General features: G+C 38.7%; 1 protein-coding gene and 1 long non-coding RNA gene across 10 annotated transcripts in view; one reads left to right on the top strand and one right to left on the bottom strand.

The window, feature by feature from the left end:
- REV3L (REV3 like, DNA directed polymerase zeta catalytic subunit) overlaps positions 1–7166 on the bottom strand; it is a 143589-nt gene extending 136423 nt beyond the window's left edge. For all 5 annotated transcript variants that reach the window (XM_064486767.1, XM_064486769.1, XM_031456165.2 and 2 more), the window contains exon 1: positions 6772–7166. In XM_064486767.1, coding sequence (XP_064342837.1) covers positions 6772–6910 — 139 coding nt within the window. In that variant the 5' untranslated portion in view covers positions 6911–7166. The remainder of the gene's footprint in view (positions 1–6771) is intronic.
- A 194-nt stretch (positions 7167–7360) lies between these two features.
- LOC105099208 (uncharacterized) overlaps positions 7361–21828 on the top strand; it is a 53986-nt gene continuing 39518 nt past the window's right edge. The window contains exon 1 of one of the 5 annotated variants that reach the window (XR_010381266.1): positions 7361–7425. This is a non-coding gene — a long non-coding RNA (uncharacterized LOC105099208). Of the gene's footprint in view, positions 7426–7449; positions 7744–21828 lie in introns of those variants that run through there. The other 4 variants (XR_010381268.1, XR_010381265.1, XR_010381267.1 and 1 more) reach the window with 4 other exon arrangements.

Raw genomic sequence — 21828 nt, 5'->3', positions numbered from 1 at the left:
CTTTTTCCCTCTTTATATATCTTAGACATGGTACCACAGCAGTACATATGGTGTTACCTCATTATTTTAAGGGCCTCCGAGTATTCCATTGAATAGATATACCATAATTACTTAACCACTATCCTACTGATTTATGTTTAGGTTGTTTCCAGGCTTCTGAAATGACAAATAATAGCGCCACAAATATTCTTACATGCTCATTTGACACATATATAAAATGTTTTAGAGGATAAAATCTAAATGAAACTGAAACTTTCAATGAAAGTTTGAATGAAACTGCTAGATCAAAATATATGTGCACTTTTCATTTTGAAAGTGATTTTCAAATTGCTTTCCATAAAAATGAGTATTTTATATTCCCACCAGCAATATATGAGAATGCCCATTTTCCCTTCCTCTCACCCTCCCCAAGTTATACTATGTAATCAACCAATTTTTCCTAATTAGATGAGTGATAAATGGTATGTTGTAACTTTACATCTTCATTATAATAAAATTGCTTATTTTTTCATATGAATTCTCTTTGCTCATTTTTTCTACTAAATTATTTTCTAGGAGATCTTTGTATAATAAGAGAAAATTAATCTTTTGTGAAAAACATACATGTAAGTTTTACTAGTCTGTTCCTCTTTTAATTTTATTTTTTTCTCTATACAGAATTTTATTTTTATGTTGTAAAATTCAGCAATCCGGCTTCAGTTCTGTTTCATTCTTTAAAAGGCCTTTACCATTCCTAAATTATATTAAAAATAATTATCCTATGTTTTATATTTGTTTTCACATTTAAATTTTCTGACTCATCTGGAAGCCAAGTTTTTATTTTTCTAGATGACTAAGTGGCTATCCCAAAACTGTTTATTAAATAAATGTTTTCCTTACTGATATACCAAGTACTTTCATAAATATATTTGAGTCAGTTTCTGGCCTCCACTCTGTTTCATTGCTGTCATGTGCCAAAACCACACTATTTTGCAAAACATTTCAAAATTAAAATCAGCTTACATATAAATGAGTATAATAAAACCAGAAATTACTGGCTTGCTCTAACATAAGAATCATTTTGGAGTTCCTAAACTGAATTTATATAATCAAGTTCAATATTATCATCATGCAATCATGCATTTTAGTTGATACTTGTTTGGGAGCCCAATATGAACCTCAAGTCTTTTTTTCTTCCCATATTTCTGAACCATGTCTAGAAAGCTAGTTTTTCCTTAATTTTGTATACAAACAGGTTCCCCCCCTCAAATTATAAAATCAATACATATTCTCTGCAGAAAATCTGAAAAATACAAAACGTATCTCCAAGAGATAACCAACCTTTATATTTTGGTGAATTTTTTCTGCATTTTTAATAAATGACTGTTTTGTAAACTGATTTTTTATATAATATACTAACATCATTTTCCTATATTATTTTTATATATATTATAATCATGAAAACATGAATTACATAAATTCTACTGTATGAATATGTTCAATTTATGTAACCATTTCCCAATTGTTGGACATTTGGTGTTCCCTGTGATGACTATCATCTACTGATTAATTCTTGCAACAGATGCTTGAGTTTCAAGCACTGTGGTAAGTAAGCATTGGTTGTATAACGGTGAGCGAAAATAAACACGTTACCAGCATTTATGAAGGTTATTGGGGAAAACAGACATTAATCTTCAACGTATATAAAGTTACAACTACAGCAAGTGTTATGAAAGAAAGTTTATGGAGCTTTGAGAGTCTATGGAGGGAAGGCTTCCCTGAGGAAAGATAAACTGGAGTTTAGGTGAAGGAAAAGGAAAAACATTCTAGGCAGAGGGAACAGCAGGTACAAAGGCTTATTGTGGGAGAAGCATGGCAAGAATAAGGGAATGAAATAAGGTCAATATGGCTAGAGCATAAAAACATACAGAGTAAGGCAAGAAGGACATGGCTCAAGCCATGATTGGATAGAAACGTAGGGGCCAGCCTATGCAAGACCTTGTAAGATATGTGATGCCACCATGTAAGACATGCAGCTTTGTCCTTATCCTAAAGGCAATGGAAAGCTACTGAAGCATATCAAGTAGTAGGGTAATATAATCAGGTTTGCATTTTGAAAAGATCCCTCTGATTACAGTATAGAAAACAGATAAGAAGGGAACAGAGTGGACTGGGGTAGGCCAAGATTAGGCAGCTATTGTAAATGCATCCAAAAATGCTAGTAGTTTAGAATAGGGTGGTGATGGATAATGAAAAGAAGTAAATGGTTCCAAAAGATGGTCAGATTTTGTCAAAAGATTAACATTCATAGATTAAAACCCCTAAAATTGGAATGACTGGGTCAAAAAACATTTCAAAGATTCAGATATGCATTGCCAAGCTGCCCAGCCAAGAGCAGTTTTCTCTTCATTTGTGAATAACCTTGTATCTGTTCCTCTATCAGAATTTTAAAATTCTTTTGAAATTCCTTTAAAATGACTTAATCAATACTTCCTTCATGAAGCCTTCCCTGACTCCCCTTTTGGCCTGCTAAATGGTCACTGAACATGTCCTCCTTTGAGTCCTCACTCTGTCTTACACATAGTTCTTTTATATTCCAATTAAACAATGTTTGACTTATGTTTACATGTCTATCATCTCTACTATATCGTGGGCTCCTGGAGGATAAAAGTTACTCATAATGATGACACCTAAAATATAGCTCAATATACATGGTAGGTTCTCATTAAATGTTCACTGAATAAACTGAATCACATATTACTAGATCCTACTGGGTCCACATACTTAAGAGGACTCCTGCTTAATAAGCTTCTGATGTACTGATGGTGATTTTAAATCAAATAGAATATAGAAATGTAATAAAATCTGCTCCTCAGTCCTTCAAATTTCTACTAAATAAAGTAACTAATTTTGTTCGTGGTAAATCACTAAATCTCAGTAGTGCTCCTGAAAAACCTTTCTAACAATTATAGCAAGTAGGTATTATGTGATGTTAAGACATTTTTTAAATGGTTTAGCCAAAAAAAAAAAAAAAAAAGAAAAGAAAAAGAAAAAAATGCTATGAGCAACTTTTATTAAAGAAATTATTTGTAACCTGAGTTGTTGATAAATGCTATAGATTTCAAAATTGTACTCATCTTAAATGTATTTAATAATCTACCAGTTTACAAAGTGAGGTTATTTAACAACTACATAAATTTACATAGCATTCAGAATTATCAATTTCTTATGTTTAAAAATCTGATGTCATAGCATCTGGAATAGCCTACTAAAATTTTCACTAGCTGGAGGAAGACTTAGAGGTGGGAATGGCAGAGTACCTTGCAGTAATCTTAAAGTCAAGCAGCTCCCTCTATAGTCTGTTTGGCCTACTTTGTTTAATTACTTGCTTTGTGAACATCTCACACACACTCTTCTATTTACTCCTACTCTGCATCTCAGCAGGGAAGCTTTTTGAAAGGATAATTCTGTTTAAACTGATGCTGAGAAAGCTGAGAAAGCTGTCTAAGCTCAACATGAAGTGAGTTACATCAGGCAACTAATAAGAAGGGTTAGGATGTAGAAACTGGACAGATTCCCACCTGAGTCAAGTCCTTACAATTATTAGGATTTTATCTAAAGTGAATTCCCAGAGCAGTCAAACCCATATTCAAATCTAAGTGAAAAAAATGCTGTCCTGCATGTATTTATAACCTTGCTTCCCTCCATTAAAACAAGTTACCAAAATGTTACACTGCTCAATACAGTGTATATCAAAACAATGCTCAAGACAATTTTAAATTAGTGAAAGAAAAGCAGAAGAGGGTTTTAAAAAAATAATTTCATCACTTGCATGTAGAAAATTTAAGTGATTCTCTCAGGAAGCAATATCCTTAACCAGCAAGAGATTAAATCAGTGAGTCAGGATTCACCACTCAAATTTGAATACACCACTTTTAAAAAATATGTTTCCAAATTTCACCAACTTAAGACATGAGAGCTTTTAAACCTAAGGCAGTTATTTACTTCTTAACTTATACAAATATGCCCTCAAAACACAGGACAATCAGAAGTCAACTGGACTGTTTTCTAAAGCAGAAAAATAGTCTTTATGCATAATAGAAAAACTGAACTAGTAAAAATGTAATAAACCAATCAGTCCAAAATTTATAATATAAATCTGAAATGACCACTTTATTTGGGACAAAATTTCTTCTGCTGCAGTTTTTCACCACTTCATTCAAAAAAGCAAACTCAGTTTAAAAACATCTTTTCTCCAAACCAAGGTAAAGAATTAAGGAATTCCAAAATTAACTACTATGTATGAAAGACAAGTTTATGGTACTTTATGTGACATAGGTTTATTGTGTGTTACAATTTTTCATTAATATTACTAATTAGTAGATATACAAACATAGTTTGTGCTTTCAGACAATAAATGTCTTCATTAAAAATTCTAGTAGTCAGCCTTTTTTTAAGCCAAATTGACCTCTCTTGCATATTATTTTCAATTTTATTTTACTAAGTGGACTGTACTAGTTTTCTTTGGGCAGAGAATTCGGAAGTAGATAATTGTACATTTTTTGTTTACATTTAATTAACACTAATTTTACTGACATGCTAAAAATGCTAGCTTGATTTCTGAATGCTTGATACTAAATGTATGCCAGTGACTTCCCATTTTTTTCACCTGTTGAGGAAACACAAAAATATATATGTTTGAAACTGAACTATATAGCAAACTTAATTTGATAATCCTTAACAACTTGAATTTGGGTTTCTCTCTATCAGGTTTTATATCTTTCAACATATGCACAAAAAAGTCTTATTTTTATACTGATTTACATTATACATTTCAAGATGAATTTTTAAAAATCCAGTTTATGTGTGCGTGTATGTGTTTTAAAGGGAGGAGAGATACTGGTAATCTACTGTATAATGTGCAAGAGGGAAGGAATACATATTTTTCATATAATAGTTCATTTGTCTTTTTTTTAATACTGAGAAACACAAAAGTAGATTATACTCTATTGTTTAAAGAATATTTTCTCACTTAATAAAATTACTGCTAAAATTACAGTGAAATTCATTTATTTCCACAAACAAAACTTTCCTATAAAACGGAGCTTGCAAATCACTCAAGGATACATATTTGATGACTTGTGTAGAGGAAAACAACTATGTGTAGAAAAGTAACCAAAACCATACAAATTGTAATACACAGAAATGCCACAGTAAGTATTTCCTATTAGCATGTTGCTTTGTAATTTTGAAATCCGAATGAACAGAACTATATCAATGTCGCTATCTTATCTTTTCTCCACACCTTAAATTAAAAAAAAAAAGTATATTACACTGAAATTCCAATTAGAAGCAAAGACAGCACCACTATATTTAAATGGGCAAAAAAAAAAAAAATCTATACTTCAGAACATTTTACTGCCTCTATTTTCCAACCTCCAAAGTTTCAGGTGTTACACTTTCAACAAATTGTTAACAGCACCCAAATTTCCCATCTTACGAGGTACTTATCGTCAAAATCTTTTTCACTGTTTAAAAAAAATTCTACCAAATTTCACCAGCAACATTGCATGTTTTAACAAAGAGAATTCACATTAAAAGATAACTGCTTGGAAAGAGTGCTTGTGTTGGGGAAGTGCTATTATCTTGACAACCCACAGAAACTGACTCTAGTAATAAGATGAATGGTGATTAGGGCAAGGAGCATCAAGTGGGAAATGCTATCTAAAATCCCATAGGGCAATACATTGCTAGAAGTAAGAGCATCTCTTTCCAGGAGGCAGCTCCATTATTTCACGTAGGCAGTTCAAAGCATGCAGAAAAACAAAGCAATTAAAAACCTTGTAAATTTGGCCACTATCCTACTTACATTATCACAAATTCCCAAGATCTTTTGAGAACGTAGCTTGTCTCCCCACCCAACTCGTTCTTCAAAATACTTTTTTAACTGTACGTGTTCTGAAAATGCAATCCTGTAACCCAGCATAGAGGCATTTTTAAATGTTTGTGTTGCTGGGTTTAGCTGTGGTTGCTAAGAAATTCACACTATTATGTGGGATGTTTTATGCTGGGCAACATAAACACGCATTTCCTACTTCCATGGATATACATTTACCTAAAAGCAATGCACCTGGGGATGCAGCCCTGTCCCCAGGCTTTGAGGCTTTAAACTCTGAGTTACGACCTGCACTCAACAGCAGAACCACATGGTCACTTCAATGAGAAAGCTTATCGGGCCCCAGGCGCCACTCTTCAGCCCACCGCATTTCCAGAAGGGGCAGAGGAGAGCGCTGGTGATATGAGGCGACGAGGAGCGATTGACAACAGAGCTGACACTTCCCCACTCCTCTTAAAGCCATTCCAGCAAGGGGCACTTGGGAGACGCAGAGGGTGTCCATGGTCCCACCAGCGACCGACCTCAGAGCGGGGCCCTGCGCACCGGGTCACGGAGGACATGGCGCAGCCCGTCCTCCGGGAAGAGAGCGGTGCTCGCTCGCCGGGCCCGCGACCCCGAATGCGGAGCCGGTTCCCGACCGCCGCACGCAGTGTAAACACTTGGCGCCCGCCGCCTCCCTAACCCAGGGTTTGGGGGAGGGGGCGTCACGCTCGCGCGGACCCACATTTCTGCGCCTCTTGTCACGCACGGGAGGAAAGGCGAGGAAGGCTAAGCGGAGGGAAGACGCGTCAGCGATCCGCCGAGAGGGCCGGCGCCGGCGGCGTGCGTGCGAGTGCGCGGCGGGGAGGGCTGCCCGGGCGCCCCAACGCTCCCGCCCGCGCCCCGCGCCCACCTACCTGCCGGGGTCGCTCCGAAGATTCGCACCACCGGCACCTTCTTGACAGGGGCCTGGGTGAGGGGGGATTGGCAGATATCCAGCCCCTGGAGCGGTCTGGCCATGTAGTAGTCGGCAGTCACTATCCTCACTGAAAACATGTTCGCCGCCGCCGCCACCGCCTCCTCTTCACTAGCGACCTGGCAGCCGCAGCAGCAGCACCGGCAGCTCCTTCCGCAGCGGCGGCCCCACAGCAGCGGCGGCGGCGGCGCCCCCTCCCCTCCGCGGCACGGCCCCCTCCCCTCACACTCAGACACCGCGGGCAGAGGCGGCAGGCGGGGCGGTGTGGGCACTGCTGCCGCCGTCTCCTCAAGAGCAGCCGGCGAGGGGCGACAGGAGAGAAGCCCTCGCGCTTTCGTCGGTGCTAGTGCTCGTGCTGCCGCCACTGCCGCCGCCGCCGCCGCCGGGAATCACACGGGTTCCTCGGTCCCAGGCTGCAGCTCTTGTTGCCATGATGATGATGTCACGGACGCAACCACTGGGGGAGGGGAGAAGGGGGTTTTGTGTGTATGTGTGGTGAAGGGAGGGCTGTGAGTAGTTGGGGGAGGGGACGCGGCGGGAAAGGAAGGGAGCGGGACGGGCGCCGGAGCGGGACGCCCTGGCGGGGGCCGAAAAGGTATTTTCTTCTGCCCCTGGGCACACAGCGAGGGAGGAGGCCGCCAGAAAGCTGGGCTCCCGCCGGGCGCCGGGGATCGATAACTCGGCCGGTGGGCACGGCCACCTGGGTGAGGGGCAGCGGTGGGGGGGGGTGGCAGAGCGCCGATGTCATGGATGGACTCGGAGGGCCTGGCGGGAGGGGGGCGCCAGTGTTTAGGGCCGTTTTGGCGGCTAGGCGGGATTAGCCACAGTCGCGGTGCTCGCGCTCGCCTCGCCGACCGCCATTTCACATCCTGCAAAGGAGGCGAGGGCGACCCCGGAGACGGCTTTTTACAAGGTAAGAAAACCCGCCCGCGGGGAAGGGAGGCGAGGCACAGATCTCGTGCTGCCGCGGCCTCGCGGGAGGGAGGACGGCTGACACAGCCGGCCCTTCTCAGGTAACGTCGCGGCCCAGCGCGTGGCCTGAGGGCGGTGCGAGGGGAGGGGGCGAGCGAGCGCGGGCTTCGGCCTATAAAAGGGCCGCCCCGGCGCTCCCTCCCGAACGTGCGTCGCGGGCCGCTGCGCCTCCCTCCTCCGCAGCCCCCCCGCCCCCCCGTTCCGCGCTGCAGTGTCTGCTGCCGGCCGCCTAATGAGATTTATTCACGCTCGGCTCTGCTCAGCTTTGCCAGGGGTGGGCAGATCCAGTGCACAGGGATTCCCACCACTGTGTTTTCTCCCTCCCCTTTCCTTCCCTCACGCCCTAGTATATCCTTCCTTGGTCTCCCCGGGCCCGCAGGCTGCGTCCCGGGCGCGCGCCAGGACAAGTAAGGACTTGTCGGTTCCCTGTGACCTCCCTTCTCCCCTTTCTCCGCTTCTTTCCCCGGCGGAATGTAGGATTAAGAGCATTTCAGTGAAATTTTCGGCCAAAGAGAAAGGACCCGTGAAAGTCACCGTGTCAGATATGGACTTCCGGTGTTAACAGTTTTGTGCGAGGTTTTACTACACTAAGGCATAAAAGCAAAAAAGGGTAGGGGAGGGACCGTTAGAAAAAAACAACTTTATCCAAAGTGGGGGGAGTAGGGGTGCAGTTGTGAAATTGGAAGAAAAAAGGGGTAGTGACTGATGAAAATGGATTGGCCATTATATTGGAACTGATGGGGTTTTTGTCTCAGTCGGTCACTAATATTGGGCGTGACCTTGGACAAATAATTTCGTTTCTTCAGGCCTCAGTTTGCTCATCCGTGAAACTCACTTAAAAATCCGTTCAAGGGTTTTTTTCCTCAGCAAAAAGATTTAATTGGTAGAAGACAGAAATCGTGCTTTTTGAGTTTGAAATACACCACTGAATTAGGACTTTGACAGTCGTTTTCACAGTCTACCCAAATTAGAGATCATTCTTTTACAAGTGTACTAAACAGGTGTATTTTAATGGTTGGTAGGTTGCCATATATTTGACGTGGTGTAAAAGGTTGTCATTTGGAACCGTTGTGGTTCTTAAAATAGGAAAAATAAAAGGCTCAAAGGGACAGATCACTGGTAAGAAGCTGTCTATAAATTCCGTAACATATAGTGCTAATAGGAATTTATGCTCCACAGAATTCGAGACTGATTAACACAGTAAATTAGCCTGCACTTTTTACCCTGAGAGCATGATTGTAAACATAGGTGGCAAGATTTCTACTAATACACAGGAAATTACTTTTAACAGGCAAAATCTCTCAAGTTGATCGAAGTTTTAGAAGGCTGTGTTATTGACTTAAAAATAGGACTACCATACTAAATGCATTTTCTGGTAAAATAAATATTTTGTACAAGCTGAATGTCAGATGCATATTACCAGTGATTCTCGTAGTATTCTATGCCACTAGCATGGTCTTTAAAATTTAATACTTTGACCCTTACTAAGTCACGTTTTGGGAGGATGGGGCCTGGAAATCTGTATTGTTAGCAACCCTACCCATCACTCTCATGATTCTTAATATAAAATTGAGAAAGCCTGTTTTATTATAATCAAGTGCATCCTATTATATTATACTATTATACTATTCCTAACTAGGAAAAGGTAAAAGTGTCACATTCACAGATTAGCTGTTTCTACAGAAGGATTTCTTTCCTCCTGCCTCTTTGAATCAACATGAATTACTTTAAGAAAAGGCAGTTGCAGCCACAATTCAAATCCTAGAACCCCAAGGAAAGAACGTTCACTCTTGAAGAAAAGCATTTGCAGCTGAAATTAGGAAATTGTGTTCATTGCATATAATTGATTTGAAGGTAAGGCTCAACTTGAAAACCTGGTAATACTCCCCTAATTAATCACTATCAAATGTATTTTATAAATATATTCTCTTGAAGTAAGAAAGAGCTCTGGAATTTTGAGTCAGAATGAAAAATTAAACCATCATTTACTAGGTAAATGAGTTTGGACAGATCACTGTATTTTAGGGGGTTTGTTTCCTCATTTATGAAATGGATAGTAATTCCGGGTTTAATTTCTCAGGGATATTATAAGGCTCAAATGAGATGGTGTATGTGAAAGTATAATGAACTTTGACATCCCTAAGTTTGACTCATCTAAAAACAGTAAAATCGTTTAACTCTTAACTACATCCAATATGAGAAATACTGAAATTGAACTCTATACTTAATAACCTTAAACCATCTCTTTTTGTTGTTGTTACTGTTGAGTGTCTTCTGTTTGCCAGGTGATTTGAAATGTAGTGAGAAACAAAACAGACTTGCTTCCTGCCCTTAGAGAGTTTATAGTCTAGCATCATACAAGTGTATTTTAGCTGTATCAGTTGACATTTTTATCATCTCTTCTGGTTCACTAACCTGTACTCATCATGTCATGCCTTTAGTAAAAGCCTGCTCAGTCTTCTGTACCAATACTGTTCAACATCTATTCGCCTCTGCCTGTTAGCAGTTTATAATCTAGAACAGAAGGCAACAGCTACCATAATTTTTGACAGATATTATAAGATGGCATACTCAACACTTATCCAGCCCCCTTCTAGCTTGCTATTATGTACTTTAGAAGCTAGAAAATTAAAAACGACTGTTTGGAGACCCCCTTGCAACTGGAGTACTGGCTTGGATGAGTGCTTTGCTGGTAAATCTTTAACAATGGCTAGGGGAGGGGAAAGACCCTGATTTGTGGCACCAACCGATTTTTGATCTCACTGTATGTGGAGTTAGTTGAAGAAAATGCCAACAATTAGGAGCCGATAACAGCCTATCACTACTTGTGACCTAGTTTCCAGCAATAAGATGCACCCATTCAAGACGTGGATCTGAAAATGAGCAACATGATGCCTCAACCACACTCAGGGATATGACATTTTCTGGCAAACACTTTGGTGGAGGTGTCTGATTCTTTTGGGTAGCTGGGGGGGGGGGGAGTTCTGGCATCCACTTTTAGTGTCTTAGGTGCTAACTGGTGGGTGGTGCTGGGATGGCTTTCCACTACGGTAGCTCTGTGATGTGGGATAAGTGTTCTTCCTGGTTTAGTTTTTCCTGGATGTTGTTTCTAGTGATGCATTATCCAAGCCAGGTTCTCTGGTCCTCTCAGAGACCTATGAGCTAAATACTATCCTTTAATCCTTTCTGCTTAAACTAGCTCAATCACAGTCAGCTACCCAATTCACTGAGCCCAGAGCAAAATGAAAAACATAGGGCTCCTGTTCAAAAAGCAAGGGAAAAGTATCATTATATGCACTAAAATTTAAAGCTTTTTCTTTCCTCTGGCATCTCTCCCTCAACTTATGCTGTTTTTTATTTGCTTTTTAATGTTACTCTAAGTAAAGAAAAACTGGAATTTTTAATTATTAGGATAAATTTTACCATTTATCTTTATATTGTGCAGTACCATTTATAAATGCAAATATAAGAGCATTTAACTCATACATGGAATCACCAAAATTAAAGAATTCATATTTTGTAGCTTGTACATGCCATAAATATGTATTTTGTGCTTATCAGAACAGTATAAATGCTGCATAAAACCAACTCTATGTTTTTCTTTCCCTTCTTGATATGCATGCATCCTACCAACCTGAGTAAGGAAGGACTAAAAGGAAAGGGAACTATGGATTGCCCTACTTTTCCCCTTCCTTCTATGACATCGTTTTCAGTGTAAATGGTAATACAGGGAATTAACACACACAGGAAAGGATATGATAGAGTTCTTTGGTCCCTTGTATTTCTTAGGATGCCATTACCTTCTTTCTGTACCTGAAGCAAGTTCTGGTTGAAGTGGAAAGCACAGCCTCTTGGAACTGTCAGCGCCTTAGTCATAGATGTAACATGCTTGCCTCATACTCACTTTGTAACTCCATGAGTTCCTGTACCATTTAGGTTTACCAGAATCCTGTGCTTGTGAAGCATTATGCAGACTATGCAAACAGGGTGGCAAGGGAAAAAGGACAAACATTGCCTCCTCTGCCGTGTGTATGATCCATTGTACCACTGGACTTCTTTTATAAAACAGCCGTTCAAACATAAAAGTATTAAGATTTTCCAAATGGTGACTGCAGAGCATTAAACCAAGCAGTGGGCCCTGTATGACTGCACAGTTTGCAAGCCCATGAAGTTGACCCTGAGCTCAGTGTTTCTCAAGGGAGCTTCTCCTGATATTTAGGATGAAACAATTCTTTATTGTGCAGGATATTTAACATCCCTGGCCCCTGGGCACTACATGCCACTGTGATAAAAATGCCCCCAAATAAGAGTTACTGCTCTCCACTGAACTCCTAGAGTGGACTCCACTGTCTGCAGCTAAGAACCATGATCATTACAGATCCAAGAAAGGTCATGTGCAGTTTTTGCAAGGGATTCTCAAGCAGAGCAAAATACAGAGTTGAGTTAAAAAGATTTCAAAAATTCTCATACCTGGGAGGGCAAAATTAGGGTGACCTTTTCCCCATTGTCCAAAAAATAATACCACCTACATTGGTGATGAAATAAACATATGGGATGAAACTTGAAAGGGGATCAGTGGGTTTTATCTGTCACATGCATATAAATGATAGCTGACTCCAGACAGATGGCTGGTAATGTCTGATAATTTAGAAAAAGAGCAGAGAACTACAGAAAAGCAAAGAGAACCATCTTACCATCATTGTTTTCATCAGTTGGCTAGGAGGGTGAGGGAGCCCCTAGGAAAAGGTAAGAAAGTTGCCATAAGAAGCTGTGGTACTCTTAACATAGATTTTGAGCTTAGTTTCATTGTCTTTACCTATTTTTTTTTTTAAGTTTTAGCTCTTGATTTAAGAATATTAATGTAGCAAATTAGAGCTGAAATAAGATAGCCCAGATCATTTTGTTTCCTTTATTCCTATAGTATTAGCCATGTAGGAATTAAAAGATCAAGCTCTATAGACCTGGCCTTGCCTTTGCTAACTCTGAACCTCAGTTTTCTCAGTAAAATAGGGATAATAGCATATTATCTTAGGTTCTAAGTCATTTCACCAAAAGCCAAGTCATTAAAAAGCAGTTTTACCAAAGAATGCATTTGTTAAATAAACTTAAGATGAATATTCCCTAAAACAGATATTTGGTAAATATAAATAACTGATTCTTGGTCAAATTAGTTTTTAGAAAATTGGACTGTTTCCATCCTTATTAGGCATATTATAAATATTAAGTGAGGTATTGCAAAAAAAAAAAAAAAGTGCTTACCAAACTGCTCAATAAACCTTAGTTATAATCCCTCCAACATTCTCTCTCCTGAGTATTCCCCATTCCTGTCCACATAATCATTGCCTCTCAGTAGGCTTTTGCTACCTTTAGGTAGACTATTAACAATAGTTACTTGGTTGGCCTCTTGGCTTAATTTCCCACCAAACGTATTTTCAACACTGCTGCATGTGTGATATGTCAACTACACAAATTTTAAATTATCTACAATATAATGTCTCATTTCATCTTCTTTTCTTTTTATCCTTTAGCACCACTGAAGTACTTGCTATTCATTAAATATACCATTCTTTTTGAAAAAGTTTCAAATCTCTATGCTTTTGCCCTTTGACTGGAAAATCTTCCCTTTCTTGTCTCCTGTCAAAATTCTTATTCATCTTTCAAGTTTTAGCCAAAGTGCCACTTCCTCTGGAAAGCTTTCCCTGATTTCCCCCAAGCAGATTTAGGTGTTCTTTCTAGCCTTCCACTGCTTTTTGCACATGATTCTGCTATAGCTCTTAGATTACTGTAGTTGTTTGTTAGTTTGTCCATTATTTTAATAGACTGTAGTCTCCTTGAAGGAGGGGACCATTTCTTTTCATCTTTTATATACTAGCTTCAAGTGTAGTACCTAATATCTTTAACGTTTATTGAATTAAAAAATCAGAAGATCTATTTACAACCCTCTACTGCCTTCCCACACACCTCCATTTTACAGATCAGGAAGCAGAGGCCCAAAGAAATGGAGCTATTTAGTGAGAATCCCTGCCTTCTAACTCCAGATCTATTACTTTTAGTTCTATACTGTAGAGAATCTTCTGAGTAGCATCTATATACTAGTAATTTCTGTCATAGGAAGCAGAAACAGCCTGCTTTGTCCGTTCATTCATCTGTAACCTAGGGAAGAGGAAGAAGGGCATAGTGATTTGACAAGTTTCATATTTTCTTCCTTATTCAATTTTTTGGCTGCTTTTGTTTGTTTGTTTTAGTAAATTCAGTGAAATACAAGGTAAATTATTCTCTGTATTGTTCCTTTCCATTATCAGTCATAGAACTCAAGTTCCTTAACTACTGTAGGGTCAAATGTTTGGTGCATTAGTGCAGTGGTCCTCAACCTGGGCAGTTTTCACCCCCAGGAGACATTTAGTAAAATGCCACCAAACACATTTTTGATTATCACATTTGAAGGAGTGCTACTGGTATCTCATAAGTAAGAGTCCAGGGATGCTGCTAAACATCTTACAATACATAGGACAGCCTCCACAACAGAAAGGATTCTTTGGTCCAAAGTGTCAGTAGTGCTGAGGTTAAAAAACCGTGATGTATTTTAAGGGAAATTTTTACCCAGCCTTTCGTCCAATGTCTGGCCTCTATGAACCCACGGTGGAAAAGACTTATTCCCTCCCAGGAGGGATTTGGAAGCCCTAAGTAAGTACAGCAAACTGGAGGTAGTTGCCATCAATTCTGCCCACTCTCAAAAGACTTCATGCAGGTTTTCCCCAGTTTATTCATAGCAGCAGCCTGGGTGTAAGATAGACGCATAAATGTGTATTGCCTGAATCATTAATAAAATATTTTTTGACTAAAAGAATGGGTTTTTTTATGTCTCTTTTTTTAAAAAATAAAGGGAAATCAAATTAATCATTGTGGTGAGAGCTGAATTTCTCTCTGTCTTTATCTTTTTAACCAATTAATCTACTCAGTTACAGGGAGAAGCAAAACTTTTTAAAAACAACTTTCAACTCTTCCACTTCCATGAATTAGCAGTAATAGTTTTAAGGGAGAGACCAATGAGCCTATAAATTAAAGATGATGTTTGAGAAACAAAAAAGAAGCCTTCAGAATAGAGTAATATTAGAACTGATGCTTGAGCTCTCCAGGACCCTCATTTAAATTATGTATCCAGAATTGATATTGGAGCATTTCTGATGGATTGTGGCTAGGCAGGAAGAAACCAAACACACAGAGTAAGGTTAGATTAAGTTCCCAGTTTTAATAATCAAGATACAAAATGTGTCTATAGAGCAGCATGCCTCAGGATAGTTTTCTCTGGCCCCAAAGTCCCCACTGCACTTTTATATTCACAGCTTAAATCACATTCCGGAAAACTTCCACTAATAATCTTTGTTATTGACAATGAACTCTCCTGAGTTTTGATCCTCATTCTACATCCTCATTGCAGGGGCTAGGAAAGACTGTTTACTCTCAGATGTGTAGGTAACAGATCAACACTTGTATTTCCTCATTTTCTCAATAAGATATATTTTTCCAATCTTAAAGGTTTGAAATGCATAGGAAAGAAAATATGGAAAACTGTAAAGAAAATACAGGACATTCAATTTCACCCAGAAGCAATCATAATTAACATTTTAGTCAATTTTTTTTTTAGAAAATTTTTCTATAATATTACATAGTGGAAATAATGTCCTGATTTTTTCACTTCGCATTACATTGGAAACTTTTCCCATGCAAATTAGAATTCTTCATATATATTATTCTAATGGATGCAGAATATGCTGTGCTGTGGGCATATGATAGTTTATCATTTTCCCACTGTTGGCCAACAACAGAATGTTTCAAATTTTACATTCTTATGAATATCCCACCAACTAGCTCCATTTTGGATCCTACTCTTAACTTTTTAAGGAACTTTATTGTCCATTATTTGACAAGAACATCAGTTCCCAGTATACACCATGTTCTTTCTTTCCAAAGAAGAGAGAATTATATGTGATAACTCTTCCTCTCTCCACCTCTTTTAGCCCAGTTAGTTCACTCTTTAAATTTTAGGTCAAAGATCACTTACTCAGGAAACCCTTACCAAACTCTGTATTTGATTATGGTTCTCTGATACACACTCTAACAGTGCTGTGTTCCTTTTTTTTCCCAAAGCACTTTCTCTTGGTCTCAATAATCCATTTATTTGTGTATTAGTTGATTAACTTCTGCTTCCCCTCCTTGGACTAGAACACTACAATCATTATCTGGATAAGCAGTGATTATAATGCTGTTAGAAACACAGGCCAATTAATGTGATCTCATTCATATTACGGGCAAGATGGGTTAAAGCTTGAGGATGAAATACAATTAGTCCAAAAATACTTATATGCCAGGCATTATGCTAGGTGTTGAGAATATACAAGTGAGAACCATACATGATTTCAGCCTTCATGCTTACAGTCTAGTGCAGTTTGCAAACTTTTCCTGTAAAGGGACAGATAAATATTTTAGGCTTTTCAGGCCGTATGGTCTTTCTCACAACTATACAACTCTGCCACTGAAATGCAAAAGCAGTCATCAACAATACATATACGAAAGAGATTGGGTTCCAATAAAACTTTATTTAAAAAATGAGCAGGGGCTGGTTTTGATCCATGTGTTATTGTTTACTGACCTCTGATCTAGTGGACAAGACAGCCATTAAACAGATCATTTGAGATGACAGATACTTCAAAAGAAAAGGAAAAGGCAGAGCTGTACAACCTCATCTAGAGGAGTAAAGACTTCCTTGAGGAACATGACGTTAAGCTGATATATAAGGAAGAGGAAGAGTTATCTGGATAAAAGTATGGGCAACTGGCTTGAGGAAGACCTAAGGCCTGGAAAGAGCAAGAATAGAAAGAAATTCATTCTTAAGCTTGGTGATTGATAGGGAGAGGGAGATGCAATTGCATATGGATAGTTACAGAGTGAAAAGATAAAGAGTATTGGAAAAAAAATTCATAACCAGGTACTTCCCTAGAGGAAGAGATGCCAGCAGGAAAGACTGGGAAGGAATGATCAGTGAGGTGTAGCAGTAGAGGACATTTAATACCTTCCATCTGGATTTGTAGGATATGTAAGTTGGGAGATACTAGCCTAAAGGCTGGGAACCTCAGAGAACTGATAAACTTTCTAAAGAATAAGATATATATATAGAAAGAAGAATAGAACTGAGGGTCAAGCAAGGGGCGAGAGGGAGCAGTAGGGTAGAGAATGAAGCGGTAGTGAAGAAATCAGAAGTAATATAGAGGAACACATTGCTGGTATATAATAGGTGCTCAATAATTTTTTGATAAGTGAGTGGAAGGATAACAATATAAAATCAAAGAGCCCAAGAGGGAAAGGGTTTCAATAACAGGTTGGCCTATATTTGGCAGGCTTAAAAGAGCTATTGCTCAAGGCTAGTTTCCTTGGTTATCTGGGAAAGGATGCAGGTAAGCACTCAACTATTTTTGATGCCCTACTACAGGGTAAGCCTGACCTCCAGTTCCTATCTCTAAGAAAAGCTGACCTGGGTCTTTTCTTCCCTAAAGATTTCAGTGAGTAGGAAGAGGGACCTTCTTGTGTCAGTGCATGCTCAAAATAAAAGAATTAGAATAGGAGCAAGATTTTTCATAGATCGCAATGACACCAGCTCAACTGTTATTTCTTCTCTTGGTCACCTATATTAAACATTTTATTACTTAATTCTAAATATTTTGTATTATGTTTTAACTTTTTATTAGCTTCTTGTTGATATCTATAAAGTCCTATGTTAGATGACATGGGTGATTAAAAAAGTGGAGACATGGCTCTGGGCTAAAGTATTATGTAACTGACCAATAAATTATAAGTTTCTTGACAATGGGAATCATATTTGACATTTCCTTTTTTTCCTTGCATAGTGTCAGACATATGATTGGTACTGCAGAAATAATTTTTCCCTGCCCTCTGCATTGCACCATTTGGTGACCAAATGGTGTCCATCTAGCCACTTCTGTTTGACTTGGACAAAAATATGCTGCTTTCTGAAGCAGACAATATTCCGAAGGCATCAGTAACAGTAATTTCAGCTTGTTGAAGGTGTAGGTAGGTTCTTTGTGTAAAGGTCAGCCTGTCAGTAAATAGCATGCCACCCTGTTCTTTCAAGATCATAAGAAACCTTTGTATATTTTTATACTTAAAAAAAGAGTAGTGGGAAACTATACCCAGTAGTCTCACCAGATGTTTTCAAATCAGAACCAGGGCAGTTGAGTTGTAACTTATTTTTAAAGCATTTATTGTCACGAATTTATGAGAGCAGGGAGCTGAGATTTTTCTTGCCTGAATTAGCAGTTGAATTTTCCATTCGACTTTAGCAGAGAAGACCTAGCCTTCCGATGAAAATGTGAAGCAGAGGTTTTTGCCAAGTCTTAAAAACCAGAGCAAATATTAGTCTTAAGAGTGAAGAGAAACATTACTCATTTTTAAGCTGCTGCTTACTTCTGCATTAATATGAACTGTTTTTAGACAAAACTGTTTTTAGACAGATAAGGGGGAAGGATCCCCTTTCTAGAATCTAGTCCCCTGTACTAAGAATATCCAAAAACTTTCAAGACTTAATTTATTAAAGACTATGACACATCACTTACATCTTCCTCTTTACCTGAACTCCTGCCCTCATCCTGAGTGAATTCATCACCCAAATAGACAGCTCACCTAGCACCAGCCTCAACATTCTTTGCCCTGATCTTCAGCCACTCACTTCTATTACCACACCCTGGATCCTTCATACACCCAATCTATTTCCCCTCTAACTTCATAAATGCAGGCTTCACATTCTCTTTCCAGAAATTTCATCTTAGCTCTCCCACTCAGTTACTCCCAGTACAACCGTCTTCAGTTCCCTGACATTTCATTTCCAGTGCTCGTCCCCACTCTACTGCAGCCTCTCACCCTTCTCTGGTTTCTCTCACTTGGGACCTCCAATCCATACACTTCTCTTTTTTCTCCCTATACTGTTGGGAAGGGAAGGTTATCCTTAAAATGTATTAGTCTCTACCATCTGAACCTCATACTCCATATGCCAAGGTATAGTGTTATAAATTCTTTGCATACGCCAGATTAGTATTAGGCTGAATCATTTCAATTATCATTAACCTCTCTGACTCTCTAACTTGGCTTTTGTGCTTACTTTCCTGTTTTACTTTATAGTTTTGGGTCTTGTTCATCCAGTAAGGTAAATTTCTAATGTTTTTAAAATTAGTAATTGATCAATCAAAACAAACATGTCTCAGACATTATGGAATGAAATAATAACTGAAGGGGAATCACTCTCCTAGGAATAGTTACCCTTTTTAGAGGCCTTTGTGAATCTAAGTAGTCTAGAGTTATAACTCGAAGCCAGGGGCCTTCGGCTCATCTCCCTTGTGTCTTTTCATTCTTGCCTTCCCGGCTTCCCCTTTCCATCATTTCTGACCCACAAATTTTCTAAAAATATACCCTTTTTTCCCTCTAAAGTAGCAGGGAAAGCAGTTCTGTGTGGGTGGGGGACATTGATGGTTATATTTGTATGTGTAGTTTACTTACTGAATGGCAGCGTGGCGTACTGGATAAGAGTTTAGGCTCTACGGCCCAATTTCCCTAGTTACCTGCTTTGTGACTTTAGACAAATTACTTTCTGTGCCTCAGTTTTCCCATCTGTAATACACAGATGATAATACAACTACCTACCTCACAGTGTTGTTGTGAGGATTGAATTACATATTTTAAATGAGTTAATACCTTAGAACTGATTAGCACCCAGAAACTATAAGCTATTATTCCTAATTTAGAGGCAGCTTTTATAGTTCCTAAAATATACTTATTCATTAAGAAGAGAATCATAATGAAAGCTAGAAGCTATTAAATTTCCATTGATTGGATATAAGAAGTAGAGTTTTAGAATTGCAAAAGAGCCAAGAAATTTTTTAGACCATTGGTTCTTACTCAATAACATGCGTCAGAATCACTTATGAAGTATTGTAAACGTACAGTTACCCAGGCCTCTCCCTCCTCACATCTGCCAAGTCAACAGTGTCCACAGGCAAGTCCATTGCAGTCTTCCTCAAAAGAACCACCAAAATAATTCAGGTCTTTGGGTTTTATGATGAGGAAATTGAGACTTTGAATAAACGACTTGCTTAAGACCCCAAAGAGTAAGTGGTACCCAGATTACCTAGCTCCTTGGTAAGTGATCGTCCTCTTTTTCTATGTTGCTTGCCAAATATTAACTTTTAAGGAAATTAACATACGAGTTTATCCTTCTCTCAGTAATATCAGGAAGAATGTTATAGGTTTTAAAAGTATACTTTATTCAGAATTTAATTTGACTCAAAATAACAAAATTTATTTTACAATTCATGCAGAGGACTATTGAATATTTATAATAAGATTTAAAGTGAATTTTGCTGTGCTTTTCATGTGGACATTAGTCTTTGCCATACTTGCTGTTAATTAGTACAAGGAAACACCGTGTGTGGCAGAGAGCTGCTCAACCCAGCCTCACAGACTGACAGGCAAGCAAAACAAATGCTTTATAGGGCAAGATAGTGGTAGGAATTAAACTTTTTAGAGTGTGCAGTAATAAAATATGCATTTCTTATAATTAGGATGTTTTTGTTTTACATTTAAAAAATTTTAAAAACCTTTGTGAAATATTCTTAGAATTTTCTAGTCTATGAACAGTTAATGTTGGAAAATCAGTAGTTATTAGTTACAGTGTTCTTATTGTAGCTTTACTGACTGGTAGATTAGAAGTCTAAAAAATGCAGCAAAAGAAATTTGTTAATTTTTTGTATTTGGTGTTGAATACTATGATATTTAAAACATGTTTTTTTATCCATAGTATAGAGTAGTCAAAAACTACATTAGAACTTAGATGTGAACTTGTGCAAATGTGTGAAATAAATTAAGGTGACAGGGCAGAAGCAAGAAAATGGAGCTCAAATTTAATCTACCTCTCAGAGCAGGCCTGACATATTTCACTATGTTTGCTATTATAAATTTATTTCCACAAATGTGTTTCTTTGCTTGAAATGATGACTCCCAACCCAACTTCTGGTTCTTAGGCTAACTCCATTTTACCAACCAACCACTCATTTTGATTTGGTAAACACTATGCACAAGCCCCTAAAGAAGTCCACTATCCTAGATCCCCATCAACCTATTAAACTATTGTTGCTTCTTCTGTGTCTTTGATTCCATGCCCTTTGCTCTATACGTCATCTCAAGTTCGGCCTTTAAATCTTTTTACTTGATGCCTGTATTTGGCCTCCTGACTTCTGACTGCAACCTGATCATCTTAGGTTTAGACTCACCTTTTAGCTCCAAGCTACCAAGATTTATACCCCTTGATTCCAGCAGTTCAGGAATTCCTGGCACAGCCACTGGCTGCTATCTTAAGTGGACCAACCCAAACACTAGCCTTATATTATAAACATCCATTTATTCATCTGTTCAACAGATTATACTCATCATTACTATGTGCAAGGCAATAGAGTAGTTTCTGGGAAATACAGAAGATTAATTAGGAATAAAAAGCTCCTTAATGTTCTTAAAATCTGGTAGAACAAGTAATACAAGTATATAGTGATAGTTTAAGATAGTATGTTCAACTCTTATGAAGTATGTAACAAATGAGATATTAACTCACAGAGGCTTCAAATAGAAAGATCCTTAACCCAGAGTTAAGGTGTATGGGGTACAAGGGGATATGACCAAAAGAACCTGGGATGTGAGTCATGGATTAAAAAAGATTAGGAACACTGACAGGTGTTAACTAGACTTTGAAGTTAGGGTACGCTAGATACCATGGGTCTGAACTAAGACAGTATGAAAGAGGAGGCATCCGTGGTGGCTACTCCCACCATAATCCTTTCTGTCACTGCCCTGGGACAACTAAGGGATGGGTAAGAGACTCTGATTTGGAATTGATATTGAACAGAGGGATTCAAGAACACAAGAAACACTGTTTACTTCTTTAGACTTAGTCTTTTTTCTGGTTCCTTTC

This window comes from Camelus dromedarius, chromosome 6 (genome assembly GCF_036321535.1).
Source record: "Camelus dromedarius isolate mCamDro1 chromosome 6, mCamDro1.pat, whole genome shotgun sequence".
NCBI classification, from domain to species: domain Eukaryota; kingdom Metazoa; phylum Chordata; class Mammalia; order Artiodactyla; family Camelidae; genus Camelus; species Camelus dromedarius.
The sequence above is the reverse complement of the archived record's forward strand: the minus strand, read 5'-3'. Positions and strand labels throughout refer to the sequence as shown.